This window comes from Accipiter gentilis, chromosome 3 (genome assembly GCF_929443795.1).
Source record: "Accipiter gentilis chromosome 3, bAccGen1.1, whole genome shotgun sequence".
NCBI lineage: Eukaryota > Metazoa > Chordata > Aves > Accipitriformes > Accipitridae > Astur > Astur gentilis.
Window position 1 is genome coordinate 29152488 of NC_064882.1, and position 27758 is coordinate 29180245.

Below are 27758 nucleotides of genomic sequence, written 5' to 3' on the forward strand. Positions count from 1 at the left end.
TATGGTCAGAGCTAATAGGCCACGGAGGGCTGATTCTTCACTGGACCACCAGCATCGTGTTACACCCTGCTCCCGGCACTTGCAACTCTGTGAACACAGTCCAGATGCACTTGAACTGCCTCTCTGTGGACCCTGTCTGGACCCAAGAGGGTTTGTTAGGGGCAGCCCCGTGCTGCGTGGTGGTGGTTGTTCTCTTTCTGGATCTCCTACAAGATTAGACTTGTGAAACTTTGACTTTTAGATCCAAAGCTAAAGAAGGAAAAAGACCTATCCCTAAACTTCAGTCTATAATAGTTCCTATTTCCTTATCCATGTTTTTGAAAATTGTGTGTACATGTTCTTAACAATGTGCCTTGGCTCAGCAGGCATGACAAAAACTTTTTAGAAAACAGCTTTTGTGGGTACTAGGCTTTTCTGTCAGTCCAGGAATGCTGCCTTATCAAGCCTGTTACTCCAAGTTGCACCATGCATGTAGCAGGAACCTCAGACTAGAACCTTCCACTTGATCTCCCATTATTCACTCCTAGGTGATGGCTCCAGCTTGCCCTCTGTCGCTATAACGTTAGCTATTTGCCACAGCTTCTGTCAGCTTGCTTTTTCCCCAACCCAAATTCACAGGGATGAACAAAGATCCACTCATGTCTCTTGTCCTTCCCTACACCTGCTTCTGGGAGTGCAATGACAGATACCAGTTTTATTGTGTGCCAATGTTACCGCTCTGTTTACAGCAGATTTAAGAGTTTACATTAGGCCACAGTGTTATCTTCCAGTTTTCCTAATTCTATCTGCTGGCAATCCCAGCTATGTGGTTGGGGTGGCTGCCCCTGTCCTAAAGGAATTTGTGTCAATTTCTGCAGGGACAAATCCTCCCTGTGTTAAACCGCTTTGCAGTATTTGCTCAAACTGAAATTTTGACAAAGACGTTCTGTCCACATCCACCAGAAGAGATTGCCTTTTTTTCAGATGCACTTGGAGGTAGATGTGTTGGAAGCTGCCTGTACCTGGCTGATAACTGAGACTGAGCATCTATGTAGCACGATCCATGCCCTTTTCTAATTTGTCTTTGAATGACAAATGTGTCTTCACTGAGTCAGCAAAAGAAGAGATCCTACAGTAGAATTCATTGCCCTTCTATCCCTTTTAACAGAGCAGCTAGGTTTTCCCAATTCCTCCCCAAAATCAGTCTTTAAAAGAGCTCTTATAAAGACATCCCTCAAATGTATTGTCCAGAGCTGCATTATATTCTCTAGTAATTTCCGATCAAGACTCATCATGTACTGTTATTTCTTTAGAATTCCTCCCTAACTATACTGGTATATTCCCAATTAAAAAAAGAATTCAAATCTTTGTGAAAATCAAAGTGGCAGGAATCTGGAGATAGTCCGCATTAAGTCCTCATCACTGTTGCCCCTAGAGAGTCAAATCTAAGAATTGAGTGTGGATAACCTCAAAAAAGAAAAGCAGATTTCATTGCAAACTTCTGCATTTCCTTCAAGAACCATGCACAGGTTAGCTGAGGTTCTCATGAGAGGCTTTAGGATGAGAAATTGGTCAAATTTTGCATGGCTTGTTTTCATTGTAAGTGCTCTGTTCAGTTCTAAAATTATATCTTTTTTAATTTTGAAACTGCTAACTGGTAAGCTAAACCTTTCTCATGGGAGAGGCCTTAGCAAAATAACTGTGTGTGTGAGGAAGATGGCAGACCAAAAGTGTGGCATAATAACGTGCTTGTTTTCAACAGCAAAGGAGTCAAAATTCTCACAGACCTGGAATGAAAACCTACAAAATATTGCTGACTGCTATTTAAGTGTTTGAATCCATCTGAATTGTTCCTGTGCAAAGAAAATGCATCTCCTGGTGCCAAATTTGTGCACTCCAAAATTCCTAGAGATGTCTACCTCCTATTTCTTGATTACTTGTACCTCTGGATATGTGCAGGTGTCCTTTCTGGTCCTGAAAGCTACTCAACTAAGGAAGGATCAGGGCCACTTCACCTGATGTTCTCCCCCTCTGGAATCCAATAATTGCTTTGCATCAGGACATAATTATACCTACAGTTATTAGATAAACCTGCTAATTCAGACTCTGTAACTCTTGAGTATCTTCCCAAACTGCATTCCATGATTTGGTTAGATTATATCTTATCTCTAACCTAAACACAATATCTAGCCAGTCTTCTCCCACATTATATACAAGGAAAATCATAAGGACTTAATCTGTTGCTGGCATTAATGGCACGATTCCTCATCTTAATTCCAATTTACTCTGCCTGATATCCCACAAATGCCTTTGAGAAATAATTTTATCCCCAATCCTGTGCCAAAGACACTTTCTTCCTCAATCACTGCTGTCTGACTTCCTATGGACTTTGTAATGACCTTTACAGGCTGTTGTAGATGACACAGTCTTACATATAAAAGTCCACAAACGAGTGCCACATCTCAGGCTGTCACTTCAGCTCAGAAAGTCACTACCAGCAGATCCCTGATCTTAAGCTATTACTATAGCCAGAAAGTGTAGTCTCTTCACTAGCAAAGAAAAGAATGGGGGGCAGCAACACAACAGCTTTTTTTCTCTCTTTTTCTGTCTGGCAGGTGGTCAGCCATTGCAGGCACCCCATGCACTGCCCCCCCCCGCCATGGGCTCTGCTCCTTGGGGCTCATGTGCAATAAAGCTTCCATCACGGCAGCCTGATGGGGACGAACAGGGGTTGCTTTTGTAAATAATTTTGTTTCTAAGTACCATCCAAATTCTAAAGCAAAATATTTTCCTACTTGCCTGAAAGTAATTTGGGAATCTTTGAGATGAAGCTCTGCTGAACCCATAGTTCATTTTCTCCTGCTTATCTTTCCTTGGGGCAAACCTGTCTGACTATCTGTACAGGTAATGACTTACCCAACCAGTTTTGGATGTTTTCTGGTTTTTATCTTCCAAAAGTAAGTTATGCAAGGAGAAAGCCTCACTCAAACAATATGTTTTGTGGACCCTTTGTTCTTCCAAGACACTTGCTGAATTGCTGTTATATTATGGCCTCTTCCTCCTGTGTTTTGTGGGCTTGGCCCAGCTTTTTGTGTTAAGCTAGATGGTCTCTGTGCTCACTTTTGAACTCAGTCATGACAGTGTTCCTTCCCCCTGGTCCAAACTTGTCTCTTTCTCTGTAGTGAGCTGATGTTCTCCCTAAGATCCACTACATCATACAAGTATCCTGTGGCTTTCTGGTACGGACATACATCTGACACACCAGCCTTGTTCTGTTGCAGCCATTCGCTACTGTCTCAGTGTTAACTTTCTCTGGAAAACTCCATTCTGGAATGCCAGTAATAAGTGAGCAAATAGGATGGGGACTTTTTCTATATAAAAACCAGCAAAATCACCAAATTCTATGAATGCACAAAGTGATCCTCCCCTTAGTTATGTTGCTGTGACCCCAATGCTCTTGTCAACCATTTTTCAGTCCTCTTCTGTCAACTGGAAGCTCAGCTGCAAGTGCTTTGGGACAGGGACTGTATGCACTGTTGCTGTCCGTGAAATGTTGTCCCCTGCTTGGAAGGGGAGGCTGGTGTTGCTGGTTGGAGCCCTGCCCTCTACCATGCTCATGGGCACTGTCTGGCATGGATAAGTTGATTAATCTCTGCACATCAAATCCCCTGCTATAAAGCAAGGATTATAGTCCTCCTTTCTTGGTCTTGTCTGTTTGAACTGTGAGTACTTTCTGCAGATACTTCACCTTACTATGTAACTGGAGATCATTCAGTGCAATAGGGCTGTTGTCTTGGTAGTGCTAGAGTGACCCTTAACCAGGAGAAACTTAAATTGCAGGAGGTGGATAGTAATGTTAATCATCATAATGAGGACGGAGCATTATTTTTGCTGCATGACTGTGGAAGGAAAGGCTGAGAAATAGATGGCTAAAATCACTGAGTGCATATTTTCAAAGACAGGGCTTGCTCAGCAGCCAGGTGACAGCAGACATGTTGTTTATTTGACAGAGAGGCTGTGAACTTAGCTCCTGACTCAAAAACAAAACTTGCTTCACAAATGAAGACATATGGAGGGTTTTAATGGCAGTTGCAAGACATGTGGCTAGGTTATGCCACTATGCGTGAGCTTATAAAGGCACTGGGTATATATCTGGTGAGGGAATCTGTGAATTCCACCACTTTAAGATTGAAAACATTTCTCACTCTGAGAAGAGAGTCAAAGAAAAATTGTGTCAGAGAGGACAGGCTCTGCCAGCTCCATGGCAGTTAAATGCGATGCCTGCCCAATAAGGGAAGGAACTTATGTTCAGCTGCATGGTTGGGTTTTAGCTTGACCTTGCCCAGCATTTGTATCTAGAAGTTGATCTTACTCAAGGTGGGGTTTTTAAATTATGTTGAAAGTGACTCATACTAAAAAGTTGCAGTAAAACCAGGGAAGGAAAAAATACTGGAAAACACGTAAAATAGGTGCCTGAATCAGTTTCTATTTGGTACTTTTGTTAAGGCAATCATCCAGGTGCCAAGACTGGTGTAGTACCTGAGATGTTGTGTGGAAGGCAGTGGGCAGGACTCAGTGTACGGAGGCAGTTGCCGCTTGAATCCTGTGATGTTCCCAATCTAAGCTCATACAGCGAGTAGCCACAACGGTGTTACCTGCAGAAGTGCAGAGAGTTGAGGCAACAACAGCAACAGGGATGTTACACTGATTTCTGTGGTGATATCTTTCAGACTGGCTGTAGCATGAGTAAAATGTATGTAAGCACGGAGAACATTTGTGCTTTGCTTTGGAGTTGCTTTGTTTTGATGTCTTGTCATGGTTTTCAGTGAGGAGCAGATGAACAGGTATACTGCTTAAGACCACTTAAAGAGGACTGCTTGTAGCCTCCAAAAAAAAAATAAAGCAGCTCATTTTTTATGTTTTAAAGATGAGGTGGCTTCATTAAAGACTGTAAAGTCTTGCAGTTTTACCCCAAAGAAAACACTGATAGCTCCACAGTTCAGCTGGCAGGGAACGGTGTCAGACCATGGAGCCTTGCCCATATGTGCAAGTCCTCTCACAGTACCAAAAATCATTTCGTTTTCTTCTAAAGTCCCAGGCAGTGAGCTAAAAATGTCTCACTCAGATACGCATTTTGGAATTTCAGAATTAAATGTAATAAAGCAGATTTTTATTTTTACTCTCTTTTGATGAGACACGCAATGAGAGAGTGAGGACACCACGTTAGAGTATCTTTTGATTTGCTATTTGCTATGTGTTTAACATTTATATTTCAAAGAAGCGTTTGTACCTACACTGAGTGTTTGGCAAATCCAATAGCTCATTAGATGTTAACAATAGCAACGCTGCTAAATACAAAGGATTCATAGGCAAAGTACCCCTCGGGCTATATCTCTGAGAGAAAAAGTAGCAAATAGAATCAGAAACTAATTAAATAGTCAGCTAAAGCGAGCATAACTTTAAAAAGCTCTAAAACTACCAAAAATGGAAACATATTACAGTTATCTGCATTCACAGTGCAGAACAAGTTTGGTAGTATTTAAGATAATTCTCTAGTGCCTGCTATTTTTAGTCCAAGGGTAAGCTTCTGTAAGAGCCTTTCAGCGTTGCATCCCTTTAACCTGGCCTAACAAGCTAAGCCAGTAAGCTGTCTGATTTCCGTCTTACAGGAGGCAGAGAGATAGCTAAAACAAACCATTTGTGGTGAAAATGCTCAGCCTATCTTGTCTTAAGAGCTTTCTTCGTATAGATTTTTTTTTTCAAACGTCCCACTATTAAGCATTGTTTGTCAGAGACCAAAATGTCAGGCTTTGCTGTTTAGAAATCGTAGAAGCACAGGAATGAAAGGAGGATTTTATAGACCCAGCCTAATGGGAATAAACATTTCTGCATTGCCACTGGTGAAACCCAACCGGGGCAGTTTAGGCTATTGCTATCGATGCGTCTGGGGAGAAAGGAACGTATTTAGTTTTTCTCACGGAAGGAAGGGCAGACAGAAAGGGCCTGATTTGCTTCTCACTTACACTGAATCTGTCCTGGTTTAACTCCATTGACTTTGCTGGGTGATGCTTGGTTTGTGCTGCTCTAATCCAAGGGGAGTCAAGCTGGGGTCAGCGTTATGCTCCCTGTGCCCCCAGCACTCGGGTTTGGGGCACCTTCTGCTGTCGAAACGGGGGGCAAGGCCATAGGCAGCTGTAAAGCACCGCGGTGCTCATGGCGTGCTGGTGGTTTGGTGCTTCAGGTTGATAAAACTTTGCAATATTATTCACTCACAGATAGTTCTTCTTTACTGGAAATACTATATGGTTGCCCCCCAACATAGAAAATGAAGTGCAATAGTGTTTACTTTCTTCTCCCTTCCCCCTTCCCCTTCCTCTCTCTCCTTTCCTTCACCCCCTCTCTGTCTGGTGGTGCGTGTGTAATCCTTAACATACGTTTACAAAACAGGATTTTATTGCTACCTAAACATGAGTGGTCCCACCCACTCCTCTCAGCCAGCTGAGCAAGGCTTGGGCACAGTACCCTGTACTCTGAAATAGGTTAGAAACAGAGGTCGTGCTGCCTGGGTTAATGGTAGTAGCTCCAGCCTTCTGCCCCCAGAGTGACACTTAAACAACCTTTGCCGTCCCAGGACACTGGATCAGGAGTGCGGCTCTTTCGTCCTGGGCTGTTTCCAGTCCACAGCTACCTTCCCCTCTTTCTTCCCCCTCATTTTGGGTGCTGACAGAGCAGGACGAAATATCTCAATACACAGGGAGGCCATCTGAGCCAGGAAAACGTAGGCTGTGTTGAAGCTGGTGATCTGCAGGGTCCCACCTCTGCTTCAGTATGCAAACAGCTGCAATTTACTTATTATTCCTGGGGTTAGGCATATCCCGTGGGGTTTTGGCTGTGCATCTAGCAGCTACGTAGGCTCAAATTATAACTTCTGTTAACCTCAGAGGGGATAACTTTTAAATTGAAGATGTACTTGACATGAGCAGGATACATCAGTGCATTTCAGTAGGGAATGTGAGCACTGCATCTACCACATTGTAGGCAAGATGAACCCAAGCCACTTTTAAACTCATCTTCTTAGCCATGGCAATGTAGTGCTCAGCTGTAAACCACACTTGATAAGGAGGAAGAATTAGCCCTTCCTTACTGGCCTCTGACTGGACTGCCATTAGTCCTGGGACAGGTTGGTACAGATAAAGTATGCAGGAGCTGGTGCTCTCAGCTTCAGCATCAACATACCAAAGCGCAGAGGACCAGGTCCCCAGCTAGTGTAAATCTGCATAGCTCCATTAAAACCTGTGGAGAGGCCCTAATTTACAGCAGCTGAACATCTGGGCCCAAGTTCTTTTTCATTTGGTTACTAGCAGGATTAAACAGAAGTACCCCAAATTATTTATTATAGGTGCTGTGGCAGCATCTCAAAGCCCAATTGTAAATCAGGACACCGTTGTGAAAGGGGTTATGTGAACACATAACAAAAAGATAGTCCCTGCCTAAAGGAACCTATGGCCTAATTAATAATGATATTTAGTGCATTGATAAGTACAGCGGGACTTGACTGCCTGTTATGGGTCATTTTTAAAGAGGAGAAAAAAAAATACCCGGGTTGATTTTCACCCTTTCTGATGGAAAAGAGTCTGGTTAACATCAGTGCCTCACAAAATAAAATACGATGTTTTACATAGTACAGATGGAGGGCTGGTGATCAGGAACATGCACTTTTAAAAGACTAGCAGAGAATGAGCAATATATTCAGTTTTGACTAAGAAATAAATAGAAGAGAGGCAACTGCAGTGGGAACTGTAGTATGCACCACAGTATGCATGCGCTACATAACTCTGCTAGGCTGGTTGCAGGTAAATGAAGAAGGTAGCCTTAGTGTAAACTAGCAAATTAGTTTTACATTTTAGTGTCAACCCCATTTTATCAACTTTATCTGTGAAGACTAGTGAGTTCCAGGAAGCTTAGAAACAAGCCAGCAGTGGATGTGCTCTAGAGGAGGCTTTGCAACAGATAGCTCTTCTGTGATCTTTATTTTTTTTTAATGTTTTCTGTTTTAACATCACCATCTCTAGTTTACGATTCTATTCGCATACACAAAATTGCATTGAAAGAACATTAAAGTCTTAGTACCTAGTGACAAATCAAGGAAATACATAGTTAAGGATATTATGAGACATCTAAATGAATCCAAATGCTTAACTGGCGGAAAATTCAGACACATCTCCTCATCCTGAAGAGTGTCCTCTGTGGTTGTAGGGGTTTACCAGGATGCACTGTTCAATCGCTGCTTTTTGAGGTGAGGTCTTATTTGCCTGCTGGGACAAGCTTGCATTTTGTTTTCATGGGACTGTAAAAGCGAACTGAAAAGCCTGGCAAAATGTACCTGTGATCTGTGCTGTGTTAAACCCTGTATCTGGTAGCACCTTCCTTACTGTGGCATCTCCACATTCTCACTTGGTCTTTCATTATAAAGGAGCCTTTTATTGCTTTCATCCTAGGACGCTCACAGTATGAGTACCTGGGGTGTTCTCTCAGCTGAGCATCTCCTTAGATATGGGAATATTTGAGAGGTTTTTTTGAAACTTTTTTAGCCTGGTAAGAGTAGAGCACACATATCTAAAGATACATTTTTTTCCTCTTTGTGGTGATTTCCTCAGTTTTTTTAGGGCTAATGTCTACTGTCTTTGTTTATTTCATCTAGCTAAACCACCTCTCTAAATGGTATGTGCGTTGCTCAACACATCTGCTGGTACATACCAGGAGGATGTTGGAGCCATTGCTGTGATGCTTAAAGACAGGACTATAACTGCATAGGTAAAACATACAGAGTAAATGCATCTTTAGCCTTGTAAACAAGTTTTTGTGTTGTGTCTGAATAAACTCTTTTAGCCAGCTCAGACCAGATGGCAGGCTTCCAGTTAGATCACAATAAAAATTGATGGGAAGCCCAGATGTATTAAGGATGTACTGATCCATTCATGCTGCAGGTCTAAGGAAAACCGGTGTTTTTCTTCCTGTGAGACACAACTTGTGTTTGTTGTACCTGTTCAACAGGCATGGTGGTAGGTTTGATGAAGCTGAACACACTGAAGAATTAAAACATCATAAAATGCATTTAATGAAGTTGATACTTTGCAAATGCTAATTTCCTGGTCAAATTGCATTCCAGTTTTCTAACAGTAAAAGCAACAGATAGAAGTGTCTTATTTTGCTGTTTAAAAAGGAATTTTTGAGTGTGTGTTCTGTTCACACAAAAAACAGTGTCCACATAATTGAACAAAATTAAAAAATTCCATGTAAACTCCTGTCTGCTATATTTGTGTACAGTCATAAATCTCTAGAAAGAAGTAGGGATTGTTATAGACATCCTGACACATCCAATATAATTAAAACTAAAGCAAATGCAACACTGAAATAGAGAATGAACAAAAGTGACAAGATTATGCGTAACAGTTTGCAAAGGAAGGGTCTATACTACAACTCAAGTGCATTTTTTGGAGATTTCTGTCAGTATCAAGAGGAAAAAGAAGGGTTTACATCAATTACATGTGTGAAATAATCACTGCAAAATATATGTAGCTCTTTTTTTCCCAGAACATGCTATGCTACCTAACAAAGGTATATGAATGTTGAAAAATTTTATGTCAGTGCATAGAGAGATTAGTGTGGGCACGTACCATAAATCAAGTAAATAAATAAATCTGAGCAAGCAGCGTTTGAATATTTGGACTGAAATACTGCTGACACCGTCACTGAAAGCTCTGCAACAGGGAGAGTCCCAAACTTCTTCCTCCCCCTGCCTCCCTCTTTTTGCAGTACTCATTCCCTGTTACAGCTTGTCTGGATTGGCACCCTTGGTGAGGAGCTGTCTGACTCTACCCTCCTGTATATTTTAGGTGCATAATAACAATTCAAAATCTTTGTCTGGGTTGTTGCTCAGGACCTTATCACGTGCGTGAACAATTGCCTGTAAAAGAGGAAGGGGAGATGGGTAAGAGGCGCCGTGTGCTGCTCCGGGGGAAGGTGCTGGACGGTGGGCTCGGAGGGCAGCCTGCCTACCCTCTCGCACCTGGGCAGGGAGCTACTCGTGCCAGTTGGGCTGCCCGTCCTGCGTCCCTCCTCCCCAGTGGCAGCTCACCTACTCCTCTGCTCACCCCTGCTTCCCCACCAGTGCTGGCAGCAAGCAAACATCACCTCCACCTTTGCTTTTCTGTCCGTCTTGCACAGCAAAGGAAAACTCCCAGCTTTTTTTGCTGTGGCTCTTCATCAGGCTCCTCCTGCCCTGTGCACTTCTGCTCTTTCCCTGCTCTTGTTTTTCCCCACCAGAGACAAAGGTAGAGTTTTGTGCTTTGATGTGGAGCCCTGCCCAAACCTAGCCCACCGCAGGCTGGACGAGCTATGCCAGGTCTTCTCCTGCTGCAGTTTCCCACCCATGAAGACCAGGTGGTCTTCCTTGGTGCTGGGCAAGAGAGCACAATAGTATGTGCATGGCGTGCCTCAGCATTATGAACATGCGGTTCCTGGTAAGAGGTTTGGTAACGCTTTTACAGTGTCAAGTCCTGTACAAGTTAAAAAGCCCCTCTGGTGAGTTAACCCAGTCCAAAACATAGGTAATGCATTTATTTAGTAATCAGCAAATTAGCCCATGTAGTCAGTAAATGTTGAGGCCCAAACTGCTGATAAGATGATTTGCTTTCAGGTGTTTTCTCAATATTGTGCTCAGCATCAAGTATAAATTGAATAGAGTGACCTTTTGATACTGAGTCAAATTGACTGCATTTCCAAAGATTCTGTGGTTTCAATTACCATAAATTTTTGATATTGGGTCTACCACCGGTGCACTGATTCCAGCACAGCAATATCTTATCATTGGTCCCCTTAACACAGTCAACGGCACGATAGCTTGTTCTCAGATGATTTTTTGTTTTGTCTTTTCCCCAGAATCAAAGATTACTATCATAGAGAGAAAGGATGCAGTTTACACAAATGAAATTGGAATGGCTTGCAAAACATGAATGAATTTTGGTCAGAAGATGTAAACCGGGTTAGAGGTTGTTAGCTGGATCCTTGGTTTGTGAGATGAGTAAGTCAATTAGTAGCTCTTCAGTTTATTAGAAACTTAATTGCCAGGCTGTAATGGAAACTTCTGAACTGCAACAACTCCTCAGAAGCAATAAAAAAAGTGACTTTATGGTAGAAGAATATTTAGTAGGCTCTTTTAAACTGACATGTTTAGCTTAGAGCAGAAAGGTTAGATTTTTCACCTGAAAAGATAGTCCATCTCACAGGAGCTATAGCAGCATTACTTCGGGTGATCAAGGGCACGATCTTAGAAAACCCTATTTGCAAATGGCCTGTGCCATGGTTTTGCATTGTGATGCTTTAATCCCAGATACTTGACAGAAGTTTTACAATGTCAGGTGAGCGTTTCTGTCTTTCAGAGAGAAAGTAACTTGAGTTCAGTTACCAAGATTAAACATGAGAACTTTTTGAGACTAGAAATATACACCATGTTGAGTACATGAATAATAATAAATATTGTTACTTTTATGTTGTTATACCCTGGAGAAGGGAAGGGGGAATAGATACTGCAGGTGCTCCCGTCTCCTTCAGCCTGCAGACCTTGAGCAGGTCTTTCCTGTGGTGCCATAATGTCCCTGGGTGCGATGCTGGCAGTTCATTCCACTCCAGGGACCTAGCTCTGGAAGTTAAGCATTGCAGTACCTGCATTGTGTATAATTACACTATTTATTTAACATTGTTTTGGGGGAGAATGGGATGGCAGAGCATATTGCTTCAGGTCTGTACAATGTCTCCAGAAACCCAGCCGGAGTGAAGCTTTTATGTAAATACAGGGATGTGGTTGGACCTACAGATGAGGTGTATATGCGGTCCATATGTTGGGCAATGGGACTGCCGAAATCAGAAGGCAAGCTCTGGATTCAAGTGGTCTGCCTACAGGTCCATGTGAGTATAGCTGTCTCCTTCAAGAAGAGAAGATCTCGTTTCCTTCCCATACCCTAAAGGCATTTGCACAGGGGTGGTGATAATTAATCCCCACATTTCTACTACATATAAAGAAACCCGGCTGTAATTTTCTCCTAGTGGGACTCCATTTTGTTTTTAAAGATAATTGATAGCTCTGGACTTAAGCATTTCAATTATGGGAGTGTCTCTTGGGGACCAGACTAACAGACCTTGGAAAAACGTTCTAATGCAAATGCATCATGTGGATTTTTACTGTAAGACAGCGCAGGACGCCTAAGGATTTGCAAAGCAGTTTAACAGTAAAATAAAAGCTGAAATACATCCTGAAATATATAATGGCATGGGACTGGTTGTAAGCAGGTAGGGTCGAACAAGTGGTTCTCCACCTGGACCACTGATTCCTTTTTGGCCCTGGGAGAAAATACTGCCAGGTACAGCCAGCTCTGAGTCGAGGAGGAGGCACTTGCCTTGGACAGCACATTGAGAAGGCAGCAAAATCACCATGACAGCACTGTCTGTGCCAGTGCCCTGGCAGGTTAGCTCCTTCTGCTCCAGAAGAGGGAAAACTTGGGCTGTAATTCTTCCCTTTCACCATCCCTGACCTCAGCTCTCATTTTTCACTGGCAGGAGCAAGGAAGACCAGCCTGCATCCTAATCCCTTCCCTCCTCCTACTTTCCCTGTGTTTCTGCGCAGCCTACAGCTCCTTATCCTCGGGTGGCAAAGCTTGGTTTGTGGGGCCAGGGCTGAGATACCATCTGTCCCTACTCCTGCATGTTTGTTGAAAGGAGGTGCTCAGGGCTGGCGTGGTGTTGGTGAGCTTTTCAGTGCCTCTGCATCCCTATATGCAAAAAGGGCCAAATCTGTACCCCTCATTTCTCCTAATAGTGTGAATCTTAAGGACGTTCTTATTCCAAAATGTGTCATTAAGGAATTAAATCCTGATGGAAGTCCCAGATGTGCTCACAAGTCATTTTTGTGCTTTTGAAAGTAGTGCCATAATGTATTTAGTATTTTTAGATCACTCGGATATTTTCAGCTGGAGGAAAATCTTTTATTTTCTTTGTTAATTGTACTATGAGTAGATCTCAGGCTACTGAGGAGAAATGAGTCGATATGTTGAAATGGTGATCCCTCGTGAGTTCAGGTGTATACCTGGCTGCTCTGAATTGCTTACCAAGCTGGGCTTCTGGAGCAGTGACAAGCTTCTACCAGCTGTGGATCTGTCCCAAAGTTTCCTGGGCTTTTTACGAAGATGTGGCAAGCTGCCACTGCTCCCAGCTCCTCGGGGCTGTGGATTAATACTGCAGTTTGGACCCTGATCTTTCAGTATGAATTGTGACAGGCTCCTACACTGTTCAAATTATCAGTAAAGAAACTTCAAAGCATCATCATTCATTAGCTGATTTCACTACTTGAGATACAGTAAGCAAAAGCTCTGCATGTAATAATCGCAAATGAAAGGTGGAGGGGAAACAACCAGAGGCAAGGTGTTGGAGGTACTGTTAACATTTGGAAAAGATTTTCTAAATGATGGGCTTGACCATTTTCTGGAGTGAATCAGCATACCTGTGCTGACTGCGAGAGAGCTACAGGAGAGTCCTGCGTCAGGACATCTGCACACTGGCTTCAAGGTTTCCAAGAAGGGATTGGTGATGGTAATGATAGTGGTTTTAAAATTTTGCATCATTTTTTTAAAGGAAGAAAATTCTAAGGAAAAAATCACACCATTGCTCAATATAAAAAGCACCCTAAAGCAATGTATGTGAAAGACAAGGTGGCTGAGTCTCCATTACAGCTCAGGCTTTGGCCTCTGTAATGGGATTGCCAACAAGTAAGAGGTATTACAGACATAAAATGCTAACCATGAGGTGAACCCAGCTCCATCAATAGGCAGAATAAGCAAAAGAGAGAGAATTATCAGGGGTAGAGGATTTAAATACCTTTGTGTGCGTAAATTATCAACTCATTTCATATAGCTTTTCACTGGCCAAAGAGAGAATATCTCTGGAGACATTTTACTGAAGGCAGAAACCCAATTAGAATGAGATTGTTACACAACTAATAAAGTGTTTTCAGACAGAGAATTATTTTTAGTGCTGTAGAAATATTAAAGCATTAGAGCAAAACATGTAAAAGCAGAGAAGAGCACAGTTAGAAACTTTTCATGGTCTTTAGACTCTTAGACCACTCATTTTTGAGGATTGGTTGGTGTTCCTGCAGTTTACAGCACTAGCCAGCTTTCCCCGTTGCGTTTGCCCATGCACAGTGACACCCATGCCAACTCTTATTTCTTTTCAGAGCTAATGCCATTGTGGATACGCTAGAAATTTTTGCTGTCAGAAACGTGGAAGCATGTGCATTCAGTGATATACTTGGTTTCCTTGTCTCCTTCAGCTGGGTAAAAATTTACAGGGGTCAAAAAACCTCTGGCCCCAATATCTTTATGTTAAACTAACAACCAAGGATGTTAAGAAGGTAATGTGGTGTGGCTGGGAAGTGATGTGTAACTGCTTGTGTATTAAAAGTACCCATTAGTTAGCAAGATTCAATCATTATTAATTGTTTTCATAAGCTTTTAATAATTGCATGTATTTGCTGTATGGCTCTACATTTGAGATTATCCTCCACCCCTTTTTCGTACACACTGTAGTTATTTAGGTGGTCTAAATACTTAGGATCTCCTCCTTTAGATGAAGGAAACCCTTTCAGTGTGACCCTGCTTGGAAGCTAGGGACAAGGTGGAGCGAGTTCCTGAGAGCACACTGCACATCCTCTGACCTCGGCAGAGATCGAAGGTGCTCAGCTCCTCCTGATTCACCGAGCCCGTGTGATGCGCAGGTTGGATGCCAGTCTGAAATGTGAGCTTCTGCGGTGACAGTGCTGAAACCGTGAAGGAGCCTGCATTTGGCCATGGCGTTGCTTCTCCCCAGTGCTGTCAACACCAAGACTCGCATTGCAATTGCAAAGCAGAAAGCTGCTGCTTCAGTGATTATTGCTCAGACACTGATGCACCCGACCATCTCTCCTTCCACATCTCCCCTCAGCACCATTTCTGCTGTATCTAATAATTGTGTTTCTTTATAAACAGTAATTTAGGACAATTAGGAGCAATAGCATAGTTAAACCTTTAAAAGGTTATCTAGCAATGTCATTTTCTTGACTAATGTGTTCCTGCTGCCATGTCGTTTGTGAATAGACATGTGTTAGCCAGCTAGTGTGCTTCATCTGTGGTGACTTTGATTTATTTGCTCTGTAAATTGGGACCGAAGCAATAATGGAAAGTGACATTAATTGTTTAACAGAGTCCTCTTTGTCACATCCTCTGCTTTCTCTGGGGTGTTTGAATGTTGAAACTTGTACAAAACTAATTGAAATTGCTGTGATGAGGACCGGTGTCCACTCAACTTTCTGTTCTTGAATGTCAGTGCACTTGAATGTCTGCTTAAAGCGTGAGAGCTGAGCAACTAACAGCAAATATCAGGGTTTCTTCTGGCGTGCTGTTATTAAAGAAGGCATTCCCCATTAGAAATAGGAACACTTCCAGCTTCATTGTCAGCTTTATAAGCTGCAAGGCTCAGCGGTGCACCCCACCAGCCAGACTTGCTGGAGAAGTTCCTGGTGTGGGGCAGGGGGTCAGGCAGCCAGACCTGCCCCCAGCCACCCCGGGCTCTCGCCCCATTCATCCCACCACCTGTGAGGGGCTTGAAATGCCATTAGGAAAAAAAGTCGGTGCTTTGTTACACTGTAAAGCACTTTTTTGCCCAGTAATGCCTTTTCCTACTTTTCTAGAAGCGATACTGTAATTTTCCTCCTTTCCTCTCAAAAAGTGGCTGTGAAAAGCTGGACTTGGAGCGTGGTTTTATTTGCAAGGTGGCTGCCCTCTTCTTATTTCCATCCTTTGCACACTGAATTATCATGGCACTGTGCATGTGTCTGCTTGGTATGGTGGAAGTCACCAGATACTGGAATTTAGACTCCTTTTCTCGATGGCCAAGCCCCTTTTGGCCTTTTAAGTAAATGCTTCTCCTTAGCGTTAGCTTTGCCTGAGTGTTTCTTTGTTTCTTGGGGATGATGCTGTAAGCACCAGAACAGTCTGTGCTCTGCCGTAGCTTTCTAGCTCGAAGACAGAGTTTTTCTGAAAGAAGCCGTGAGGTGTGATTTGGCAGAGAAGCCTGGCAGGAGCAATTATCTGTGTGGTTTATGAGCATCTCAGTGCAGAGTCTGGTAGATAAAAGTATTACTGAAAAAAGTCACGCTAAGGGGATACCCAGATTCACTTGATTATTTTTTTTTTCTTCTGAGGTGTAACTGGCAATGTTTTCTTGTCGACTTTTTTAACTTCTTTTTTTGTTTGTTTGTCTTACTGGTGTATTCTTTGCTAGTTCACTTCTAAACTGTGAGATTTGAACTTAGCTGAAATCTCTTCACAGTGTGAACCTGGAGCATGATGAGCCATTCTGAAGCTGGTAGAAAAACTCCCAATTTGATATCCCTAGAGTTAGTGAAAGGCTTTTCATTTTCTTTAACAGCACTAGGATCAGCCCAGGAATCCTAGATAATTGATCTGTCAAGATCAATTTCCAGTCTTTCTGAAAAATAAATATAATGATTTGTACACAATTCTATTCCTCAGAACTCTCAGTACTCCAAAAAATCTGAACCTTAATATACAGTAGGGACTATATTTCATTTAAAAATCAGAGGGCATTTAAATTTACTCAATTTGACAAAAAGAAGTCTTGTTGCTGAAATAAGATATCTAATATAAATTAACATTACAGCCACATCTGATTAGAAATTAATCTACTTTTTGTAATTGCAGTCTGAATTAGATAAATGCATACAATAGTCTCATTGAGCACTCAAACGACATAACTCGAAAGGACAACTTCAAAGGCAACCTGCCTAAAACATTTCTCCTAAAGAAACACAAAGAGCCTGCCATTTACTATATGAGTCCCGATGGCTAGTCTTATGCCAAAATGCTCAAAAATGAGAAGTTGTTCATTTGGGTTTGAAGCAAGGATTTCCAGAAGTATGGGAGGGAAACTCTTGCTTACACTGGGCCGCATATGTGAACAAGGTTTTCCAAATTTCACTGGTGATTTCATTTTGGTCTTCTGATTAGCTGTCATATTCTCTCATTCTTGTAATTTTGTCAGGTCAATTAGCTGGTGTTCAGTGTTGAAAAGAGAAAGAAAGACAGCCAGGGCTGACACCATCATTAGGTGTCCGCAGCTTAGGCGCATCCTGGAATACAATCCCTGGGTGATTACTTATCGTTGTTAACACCTGATGAAAAAAAAGAATTGTGGAAGAAAAGTAAACTAGAGCAATACACTGCGAGTGCAAACAGATTTCTCTTGAACGCAGAGATGGATCATTTTATTGCACTTAATTACATCTTTTGAGATTCTGTTGCAGGTTACTGTTTCAAGGGCTGGTTTAACTACGTTTTGACTGCTTTTTCACATAGAGAGGTATTGGTTTGTTCCTTTTCTCTTCTCAGCTGGTTCCGCTTTTTGTTTTGTCCCCTCTCACAGAAGATAGATGAAGAGAGTGAGGCAAACTTGCTAGCCGTTCTCACTGAAACACTGGACAGCATCCCTGTGGATGAGGATGGATTGCCTTCATTTGATGCACTGACAGATGGAGATGTGACCAACGAAAATGCCACTAGCCCTTCCTCAATGCCCGACGGCACCCCTCCAACTCAGGAGGCAGAAGAGCCGTCTCTAGTAAGAACCCTTCCTACTGTTTAACAGGAATTGGATGTGCCTCTGGCTACCCGCTGCATGGGTATGATGTAGTCACAGTAAGGTCTGGACTTTTCATTTAGACTGGAAAGGAAAATCAAGTAAAAAACTGAAAATTAAGTAGGGAAAAAACCCGACCAAATAGCCATAGGATGACTAATCAGACAATCTATTAAAAAGTGTGTTGAAGAGATTGGTTTTGAGATTCTTGTGCTAATGGCTGACACTTTTGCTTATCATTCTGTTCAAATAAGTCAGGGTAATGGGTTTTAATTCATATTTCATTTCTTGCGGCTCTTTTGGTATGTATGTTTAGATGTCACTCTTGGTGATCTGTAAAGAAAGGCCCGTTGAGTCTGGTGGGATGTGGGGCTAATTTTGTGCCTTTAACATTGATTTGACCAGTAAGCACCAGCTTAGTGCTAATCGGGGTGAAACTGAACCTTGGGTGAGGATGTGGGTGAAATCTTATATGCATTTTGCTCAGTAAAACCAGTTTGAGATGTGATTCTGTTTCTGCTGAAAGCCCCTTATCACTGGCTTCTGCAGAAGCAGAGCCAGACACCTGCATCTTGATGCTGTATCCATTAGTCTGTTAAAGTTAACATCTCTGTTTAGATCAGAGGCCTCTTCTGTCCAAACAGATCGCCGAGAATTTCATTTTGCCATGGATTCAGAAATCCAAGATCCCTGTCATTTCTGCTTGCCCCACAGTATACTGCAGTAAAGGGAGCAGAAATATGCCGCCAAGCCAGAAGAAAATGAAATCTGTTTGCTCTGGGGAATATCAAGCCCTTCTTTCTGTCTAATTGTTAATTCGCTTGCTGAAATTGATACAGCTAACTTTAAGTAACTATGCAAAAATGTATATAAGTCATTTTAATCCATAAAGATGCATAACTTTACTCTTTTCCTTCCACCTCCCTTTCCCTGATGTGTTGTAGCTTAAGAAGCTCTTGCTGGCTCCAGCCAACACTCAGCTAAATTACAATGAATGCAGTGGTCTCAGCACACAAAACCATGCAAACACGAATCACAGGATCAGAACAAGCCCTGTGGTTGTTAAGGTACAAACTTAATTTTTGTAATAAGGAAAAAAGAAAAAAAAAAAGGAAAGAAAAAGTGTAACAAGTTCTTTTATGCTTTCAGCAACCAAGCAAGCAGTAGATCTATATGTATTGTATTAATCTGCCTACAGTCTTTCAGCTGCTTTAAAAAAAAAGTGAACAGATTATAGACTGGGTTCCAGAAAATCACCTGAGCTCCTTTATGCTCTGAATATTTCATTTATGCTTTTTCTCTTGGCAGAGTTCAGTTGTAGTCCCACCGTCTGTTACTCTCGCCTACTTTATTGATACACAGAGTAGTAGGGGGTACGATAAAATTTGCTGATGGGCTGGTGTTGTTTATGAGTGACTCCAGGATGCGGAACTGCCGTTTTACCAGCTGTCTGAGCTAAGAAAAATGACACTGGATTCTTGGCAAAAGATGTATATCAGCCATTAATTGGATAGAATGGGGGCTCTGACATAATTCTGTTAGCAGGCAGTATTAAACAATGTTTGTCTTGCCATTCACTGTAACTGAAAACGGAGCATTTAGGGGTACTTAAGAGAGTTGTGAATACTGGGCTCAAGCAATCAGCAGCAAATTAAGGTTTAAACCAGCTTATTTTTTTGTTCACAGTAAAGGCGCTGTAGGGTCTTGTTAGTTACATGTTGCTGAGTAGGAACATTGAAATGTAGGAGAAATGAAATAAAAAGCTGCATAAATGTCATTTAGGAATTTTAAATGTAATTTTCTTTCCTTGTTCTGCAAACAATTATTCACAGCTCATAGATCTAGTACACTTAGACTGAACACTTCATTGAAAATCTCATCTCTTCAGAAAACCTATATCCATTCTGATAAGGTTCAGCTCACTAATTTTATTTTTTTTTATTTTATTTTATTTTATTATACCCTGTTTTTAAGACTGAGAATTCATGGAGCAATAAAGCAAAGAGCATTTGTCAACAGCAAAAGCCTCAAAGACGTCCCTGCTCTGAACTTCTCAAATATCTGACTACGAATGATGACCCTCCTCAGACCAAACCAGCAGAGAACAGGAACAGCAGCAAAGAGAAATGCACCTCCAAAAGGAAGCTCCATCTGCAGTCTCAGACAAATCATCTGCAAGGTAGGTGTGGGACTGCAGAACACAGCTTTGGTACCAGCAGTAATGCAGGGAAGCTGAAATACCGAGGATGTGAATACCCTTGATACCTCTTCTGTGCTTTGGATTAGTATTGTAAACCCAGCATCTCTTCTGCGTAGGGAGAATTTTAAAACAGTGTAATGAAGTTAGAATTAGTTAGCTAGATTTAGCTCTTAAACAATTTTAATCCTGTCTCTATTGCTCCCAGCCTCAGAAAAAGAATCTCAGGAAAAAAATGTTTAACAAATACCACATGTTAATATAACAAGCTAGCTGGAGATACTTACTCACAGAGTACCATACCACTAAGAAATCATTATACCCCTAAACAAGCTGGGCAGGCCAGTTCATTAGTGAGCTTCTTTCTTTTTTGCTAGCGTAAAACTGAAGGCATTGTTAACCTGCCACATAGTCCTTAAGAGACAATAAATAGTGTTCTCACTGCTACAGAGAAAGCAATAAATGTGTCATTCCTGCTAAAGCTGGAATGCTGGTTTGTAATTTTATTTTGTAAATAGTTGAAAGTTTAGCTGCCATCTTGATCTTTCTCTCTCTTTTTAGATTCTTTATGGCCAAAACTAAACACTTGTGTTGACTTTTAGTATCCCCCGATGCATAAAGAACTGGTCTATACTTCTATGACAGAGATGCAAGAACTTAAAGGCCCCTCTCTTGCTTTCCCTCCCCCTCTTCCCCTGCCTGTTTTCCCAAGATAAAGGAAAACTGTAAAAGCTTACGAGCACAAAGGGAGCTTTTTAAAAAGTTACTGTTACTTTAAAATACATCTATGTATTTATATTGAGCTGGCATCTAGAAGGTCAGGTGCCTATCAGTCACATCAATGCAAATCCTGGATGACTCCACTAAAGTCAATGGAAGTTATCTGGCTGCAACAGAGATCAGGATATGACCCTAAATGTGTTGTTCTGGTATTTTTAAAGCAACAATTGTAAACAGTATATGTTTTTTTCTTCTTTTCCCCTCCCCCCTCCCTGCATTATCAGCCCCCATCAAATCTAATTTTTCACTCTTCACTCAGAAGTATAAGCAAACTTAATAAAAGTAATCTTCTCTTCCCGCCACTAAATACCCTTCTCCCAGCTGTACATTCTGACATCCTAACTATACCTTTCCCCATTATGGTCTCAAATTCTCTGAACAATGTTTCTTCTAAGAAAGAAATCCAACTGCCCCTAGAGCTTGGATGCCAACTGCCACTCCTTCTGGATGGCTTCAGCAGTCTGCTCCACAGCAAAATCCAGACTGAACTGTACGTGTAAAACCTGGGTCTCTTACTGCGATGGTACTAAAACAGAGACCTACCAGAAGTTACAGGGGGCTTTATTAACACTGTTGGGTGTTACAGTGATATGTGATAAGGTATATCATGTATAACATGTACAACATGTGCTATATGCACATATATGTTATACACATACATAGATGTGTGCGCACACACACATAATTACAGATTATAAAATCTTCCTATTCAGATCAGAGCTGCATTTTTTTCTTCAGCTGAGGCAATTGTATAGATTCAGTGCAAAGAAGCAGGGCACGTTGGGTTGTGGAAACAGTGCGGAAGGAGAAGTTAGGAAAGTCCAAGGGGACATATAGCTAACTTACCAGTGTTTAACAGATCACTGTGACTTTGGTGGTAATGCAGGTGAAATTGCAGGCAGAGAGAAATTACTCTTTACTTTAATTCCTGCAGTTTAATTTACCGGCTTCTGAAATGGTGTTTTTTCATCAAATTTGCCTCATACACCAATATATGACTTCAATATCAATGGATTTGCATATAATACAAATACAGGAATATAATGCTTTCAGCTTGGACAGTCAATTCATGCAGAATCAACCTTGCAAATTTAACTGACGTTTGCAGACTTGCAGTCATTTTTTCATACATTTAATCAAAAGTACAAGAAAATTGACTCCTTCTGTTTTAAAAAATAGTCAGGGTCTGATATTTTCTTTCAAAGTTAAGAAAAGCTCACAAAGGATAAGTCAAATGGTATTTTCCTTTAGGGTTACTGTTGCAAACATATTGCAAACCCACGGGAATGTCCACAAACCTATTCATGCCAAAGATCATCTGTGGTTTTGCATTGAAATTTGCCCATGAGGAAACTTAGTTCTTTTGAACCTGAATGTTTTCAATTTACAGGGACAAGCAACTTCATGCGAACACTTTTTAATAGGAAAAAAACATACCATAGTAGACCTTGCAACTCTAATAAGCAGGCACCATGGAAAATGCTAGTGTCTTGGTAAAATATTTACACTATCCATAGCTGTATGTGAGGATGAATCCTTTGCAGGAATACTGTTTGGTCAAGCCCTTGCCTAGCAATAAGAAAACTGATGGTTGTTTTGGTATGTGAATTTCTCAGTGGGAGAGCTCAGTGATACCTGCCTACAATGAATACATAGGAGTGTGAGATAACACCTTGGTTCTGTGTCCATCTCTGGCAGATTTTCACTGTGCCTTAGTGCTTCAGAATTTTATATCTATATTCTGATGTGGGACTATTCTGTGGCACTAATGAGAGCTGGAATGAAACCTTTTAGAGGCTTAAATAGCTCTTACTCATTCAACTTCCTTAGAAAGCCTAAATTGGGTAAGAATATGAGATTTTTATCCTCTAATAAAAAGTGGAAGCCTTTGTATAAAACTTTATTCCAGAGCCTAACTGTAAGGTCTAGTTTTTTAAGCCAGTTTTACCTCTAGGTAGCCACTGGCAAACATTAGTATCCCTAGTTGTATATAAAATACACACAAAGATGTGTAAGGTTACATTCAGTCTGACCGCACCTGGTTTTATGCACAAATCAGCTGCAGTGCTGGATCAGACAACTAACTTTTTGAGGTGTATCTCCTCACTCCAGTGGTGACTTCTGAGGAAGGTGAACCCGAGGTGAACACCTGAGCTTCCATTTCTAGCTTTCATATGGGGAGGAGGAGAAACAATATGCAGCTCTTGAGAATTGAGTTAATTTTTAAAAAAATGTAATATTACTTCAGAATGCTCTGGAGCTTACAAAAGTAATCAATTTGCATATAAAATCCTTTAATGTTGATGGGAGCTCCAAGCTTGGAATGAATACAAAATACGCAGTAGTGACACTCTGGACAAAAGATCTGCAGTGCAGGAGTGTTCAAGGGGAACATTTTGTCTTAAGTAATTAATCTGCAGAAGAGATCCCCTGCTGTTGTTCTTGGTACAATGCTCTCTGTGTTTAAACATCAATCCAACTTCTGAAAAGTAAAATTTTCAAGTAATACTATTTAAAATTTTAAAATATTTTACTGGCAATTAAAGGAATCTTAGTTGTATTACAGTATCCTAGTTCATGGCTTGCTTTGGGAAAATACAAGTCTGCATGAATAAAAGCTACAAATACTTGTATTTTTTATAGCTAGAGCTTTGGTTTTTGTGTATGTTGGGATTGTAGTGCTGAGAGCTTCAACCCCATTTTTAACCATCTGTGACTATGTCCGTGGCTTGTCATAGTTTGCAGGATAATTTGCAGAAATTTGGACTATAACTGGTTGGACTCTGGCCTTACAGAAACAACCTATTCTCAGTGCTATATATAAAATTGTATATTGTAGAAGTAAAATTAACTGAATATTCATAACGTTCTGTTACTTTGTAGTTATTCTGCTGCTCCTGTTTCCAAATAAAACGTGAACTGTAGTCTAAATTAACTCTAAAAGAAATAACGTTTTCAGAGTGTATCCTGTAGAGTTCGTCATTGATTTTTAACATGTACCACTCTTCTTCTGAAAGGTTCTTGGCATTTGGGTTGTGTACTGTATTTCAGAGGTACAGTAATTGATGTAAATCACTGTGGAAATTTAGGTGCCCTTTTGGTACCAGTAATAAGGTATCAGGATAAGCCTCCTTATTTATCTATCTAAGGTACACTGAAATGGCTGTTGAACTATCAGAGCTCAGCCCTAACTGACTAACATGGGATTCCAGCACCAAAATAAAAAGAAATCTTTTTAGTATACATTATGGTGTGTTTAAATAGCCCATAATCATTTTCTTTTTCCCTTTAGCCAAACCAACAAGTTTATCACTTCCATTGACACCCGAGTCACCAAAGTAAGTACTAAAAAGTGCAAACATTTATAAAAGGGAGGGGGGTTCAATAGATTTTGGCTACAGCAACTCCATTTCAGCTTGTTTTTATAAATGTGCCCTGTCTTCCAGTGATCCCAAGGGTTCCCCATTTGAGAACAAGACTATTGAACAAACCTTAAGTGTGGAACTCTCTGGAACTGCAGGTGAGAAATGGGGAGTGCTGGCTCTTCCTTTAAGCATGGCTCGTGTGAGTGTTTGTTCATTTTAATATACCACATGTACGCCAAGATCTCACAGAGGTCTCCAGTAGATTAACTTCAGTGCAGTTTAGCATTGAGTTTTTATCCAGTTACCTGAGAAGGAATGTGTTTGAAAATATGGCTCCAAACCTACACAAGAGAGCATAATTTCTGGGAAAATATGAATGAAACCATTTATCTGTTATACTTCCCCATTTCCCCATAGATTTGTGTACTGCTGAGCATCATCTTTCAAAGACAAACCCCACAGCACAGTGTAATAGATGTTACAGATGGAAAAGTTATGTCATCCAGTCTGTCTCCAGGCCGGTCTAGGGCTGTACGTGACTGCATGTTTCAGTGCTTTGTCAATTCTAGATTAATATGTCACAAATAACAGCTTTCTCCTCTACCACTGACAAACTGTTCCATAGCTTAGAGGTAATTTTTTTAAATTGGTATTCATTTTATATTCTTGCTTTCTCTTTATTTCTTCCATTAGCACACTTCACACAACCTGCCTTTATCCTCCTCCTCCTTTCAGATCCCTGGCGTTTGTACCTTTTGAAGATTTGTGGATTTTTTATCATGTGCTGGTTTAGTTCATGCACCACCCATTGCACTCATTTAATTCATCTGCTCTTCTTTCTGCTAAAGTCAATTCCTTCAGATTCAGATCTGTTTTATTGCTTTCCTCTGAACTCTGTTTTGCCTCTGTTTTTCTGAAGTGTCCAGAACTGAGTACAAGAGCACATGTTGAGCTCCACCTGAGCTATTGCCAAGACTGTTTTCCTTCTCAGTTGTGTAATATTGAAAAACAAGAGATGTACTTGGCATGTGTTTCTCTCAGGATAACAGTGGATTGTAAATTATGTGATCTCTAGCGTTTCGGGGGGCATTGCGAAATATGTCTTCAGGTACCATAAATCAGCTTGGTGCCCCTAAATTCAGTGGCAGCGTTACATGAGAGCAGGCCCAAGCACTAGATTTATGTATGTACTTTGGGCTTTCACCTCCCTACAACAATCATTTCACTTTTTCAGAAAATTCTTCATTAGTTCAGCATTAAAACGTGCACACTTTCCTCTGCCATGTCCTGAAAACCTGCAGTCTTAATCATTCCTCTCGTGACAAAATGCACCTTCTTTTTGCAAAACCGACACAAACACAGCAAAAATCACTGTATGTAGCAGGATAATCCCCTTCAGTGCCAGTAGGCCTGAAACATGGAGAAGCCTCTTTTATCATTGCTGGAGAGCAAATCTGCATGAGGGTGCCCATTTGTAAGCACGCTGGTAAGTCAGTGCTTAGCGCTGCCAACTGAAAGGGGCAGATGAGGTGACTGCAGCAGAGTGGTACAAGCAGCTGTTGAAATCACTGAAGGGAGCAGTGTTCTCCCCCAGCCAGAAAGTCAGCAGCCTGCTCTTCCCATCCGCTGACTAGACAGAAACTGGGAGTCGGTCTGAGCCCTGGATTGTCCTCTAGTATTGCCTCCATAATGGCAATGGGAATGGTCTTGGTATTACCGAATTCATCCTGCTCCATCAGCTGTGCACAGAGGAGGAAACAAAACAGCTCTGTAGTTGTCTTAGACAATAAAACCAGGAGAACTAGCACATTAAAAAATGCATCAGAAGCTGTGAAACAGCACGACTGGACGAATATATGAACAGGAACATTGTACTATGAAAACATGACTTTTTTTCCCTCTGGAAGTAAATAGAGTCTAGCTAGAAAGTAAACTGATGATAATCAGGAAGAATAAGAATTGATGGAGCATGTGTGGCGAGGGAGTTGGGGCAGTGTTACCAGGCAGCATACATGATGGTGGCTCTTGGACTTCATGTTACACTTGCTCTGGTCTTCAGAATGCCTGGTGAGGAGATTTCAGGAGATTGCATTTCATCACTTGGTAGCTGTATTATTCTCTGCCTTCACATACACATAGACTTTCTTTTTATATTCATATATGTATATAAATCTATAAAAAGGTGAGTGGTTGTGCATGTCTTACTTTTTAACTCATTTGTATTGCAGTAGTGTATTGTGTCATGAGTCTGCTTGTGCTGGAAGCAGACAAGTACGTAACAGAAACAACCTCGAGTACTGAAGAACTTACCGTGTGTGTGAGTAAATCATGACAGAATTGGGACCCACTTCAGTAGAAAAAAAAAACAAAAACAACCAAAAAAAGGGGAACAAATAGTGGCAGTAGTGATTAATAATACCTTGGAGTTCTTTAGTGAGACCCTGGCAACTCCAAATTATATCCAGATAACCGCATTGCTCATTGTCCTTATATAGGGCAGCTTGCACTGTACAAGCACTATTTATTATAATTTAAATAGGAGTTGCCTTGATCTTACTGCCGAATTGAAAAGACCATTAGCAGTGCTGCTCGCACTATCGAAGCACAAAGTATTTTAATATAAATAGCAGCTCCCTTGATCTCTCTGCTGAAACAACATTGGTTCCCTTACTGATGAATTAACTATAGACTAGAAAAATAAAATAAAAGCATTTCCCACACGAGCCATCAATCTTCGTCACACACACATTTTGGATTCATGTATCTAAAGTCAAACTGAAACTGTTCTCTTCCCAGTGCTGTATCTTGCTTTACAATGGATTTGTTAGTAGTTGTGAATGTAACTTTGTCCTCCCTAAAACTGTCAAAACATTGATTTGTAAAATTACAAGGAGCAAATATTTTTTAAAGTATTTTCAAGCCACACATAATAATTCTTTGAATGCACGTTAAGTAAGTGGCCTATGATAGAGGAATAAGTCCATTGCTATCTAAAATCTCGACTCCTGCAGCTGATTTCTCGTACTATTCTAAGGAAATGGACCAGAACATCATGATGTGAAGGGAGTCCTAGGTGATGGTAATGTAGTGGGTGAAATTTCTGTGTAAGGCAAGTCTCATTCTGAGTAAGAGGCTCGCAAGATATCCTTCTCCCTTTGCTTCCACAGCTAGCTGCATTGCCAACACCTTGCTAAGAGGCCGTGGGCTTGAACCTCGCTAATGTCTTCCAGGAACATGGGACGTTTCTGTGTCACTGGAAGACCTCTTTCCTCTTTGTTACCAGTCAGGTTGAGGGAGCACCTGCAGGCACAGGAACTAGGAGGATGACTTACCCTCTGGAAGTGACTGTGTTTTTCTTGGTGATCGAGGACTCCTCAACGATCATCTTAGACTTTCTGCTGAGCTTCTAAATGCCAGAATTTAGGTGGCATGGCTCCTAAATGTTTCAAATTCAGCTGTCTCTGTTCCCTCAGAGTCTTTTTAAAGCTCAACTCACCATGTAAGTGCATGAAGTGAGTTTACATGCTTAAGGCTCACTCAGTAACCGGAGGGCTATTTCCACCCTCTCATCTACAACAGGTGACTTGGTGAAAAGTCTCTCATTTGCACACAGATCCCTGTAATTTACCTAAGCATAAAACTCCTCACCAGTCTGTCTTGGGTGCAAAATTTGATTTCTCCAAAAAGATGAC

At 41.2% G+C, this 27758-nt stretch overlaps 1 protein-coding gene across 4 annotated transcripts in view; it reads left to right on the top strand.

The window, feature by feature from the left end:
• PPARGC1A (PPARG coactivator 1 alpha) overlaps positions 1-27758 on the top strand; it is a 373640-nt gene that overhangs the window by 323766 nt on the left and 22116 nt on the right. For 3 of the 4 annotated variants that reach the window (XM_049795214.1, XM_049795232.1, XM_049795224.1), the window contains exons 3-7: positions 17512-17706; positions 18669-18791; positions 19699-19903; positions 23994-24039; positions 24148-24221. In XM_049795214.1, the coding sequence (XP_049651171.1) occupies positions 17512-17706; positions 18669-18791; positions 19699-19903; positions 23994-24039; positions 24148-24221 (643 nt within the window). Of the gene's footprint in view, positions 1-17511; positions 17768-18668; positions 18792-19698; positions 19904-23993; positions 24040-24147; positions 24222-27758 lie in introns of those variants that run through there. The other variant, XM_049795241.1, reaches the window with a different exon arrangement.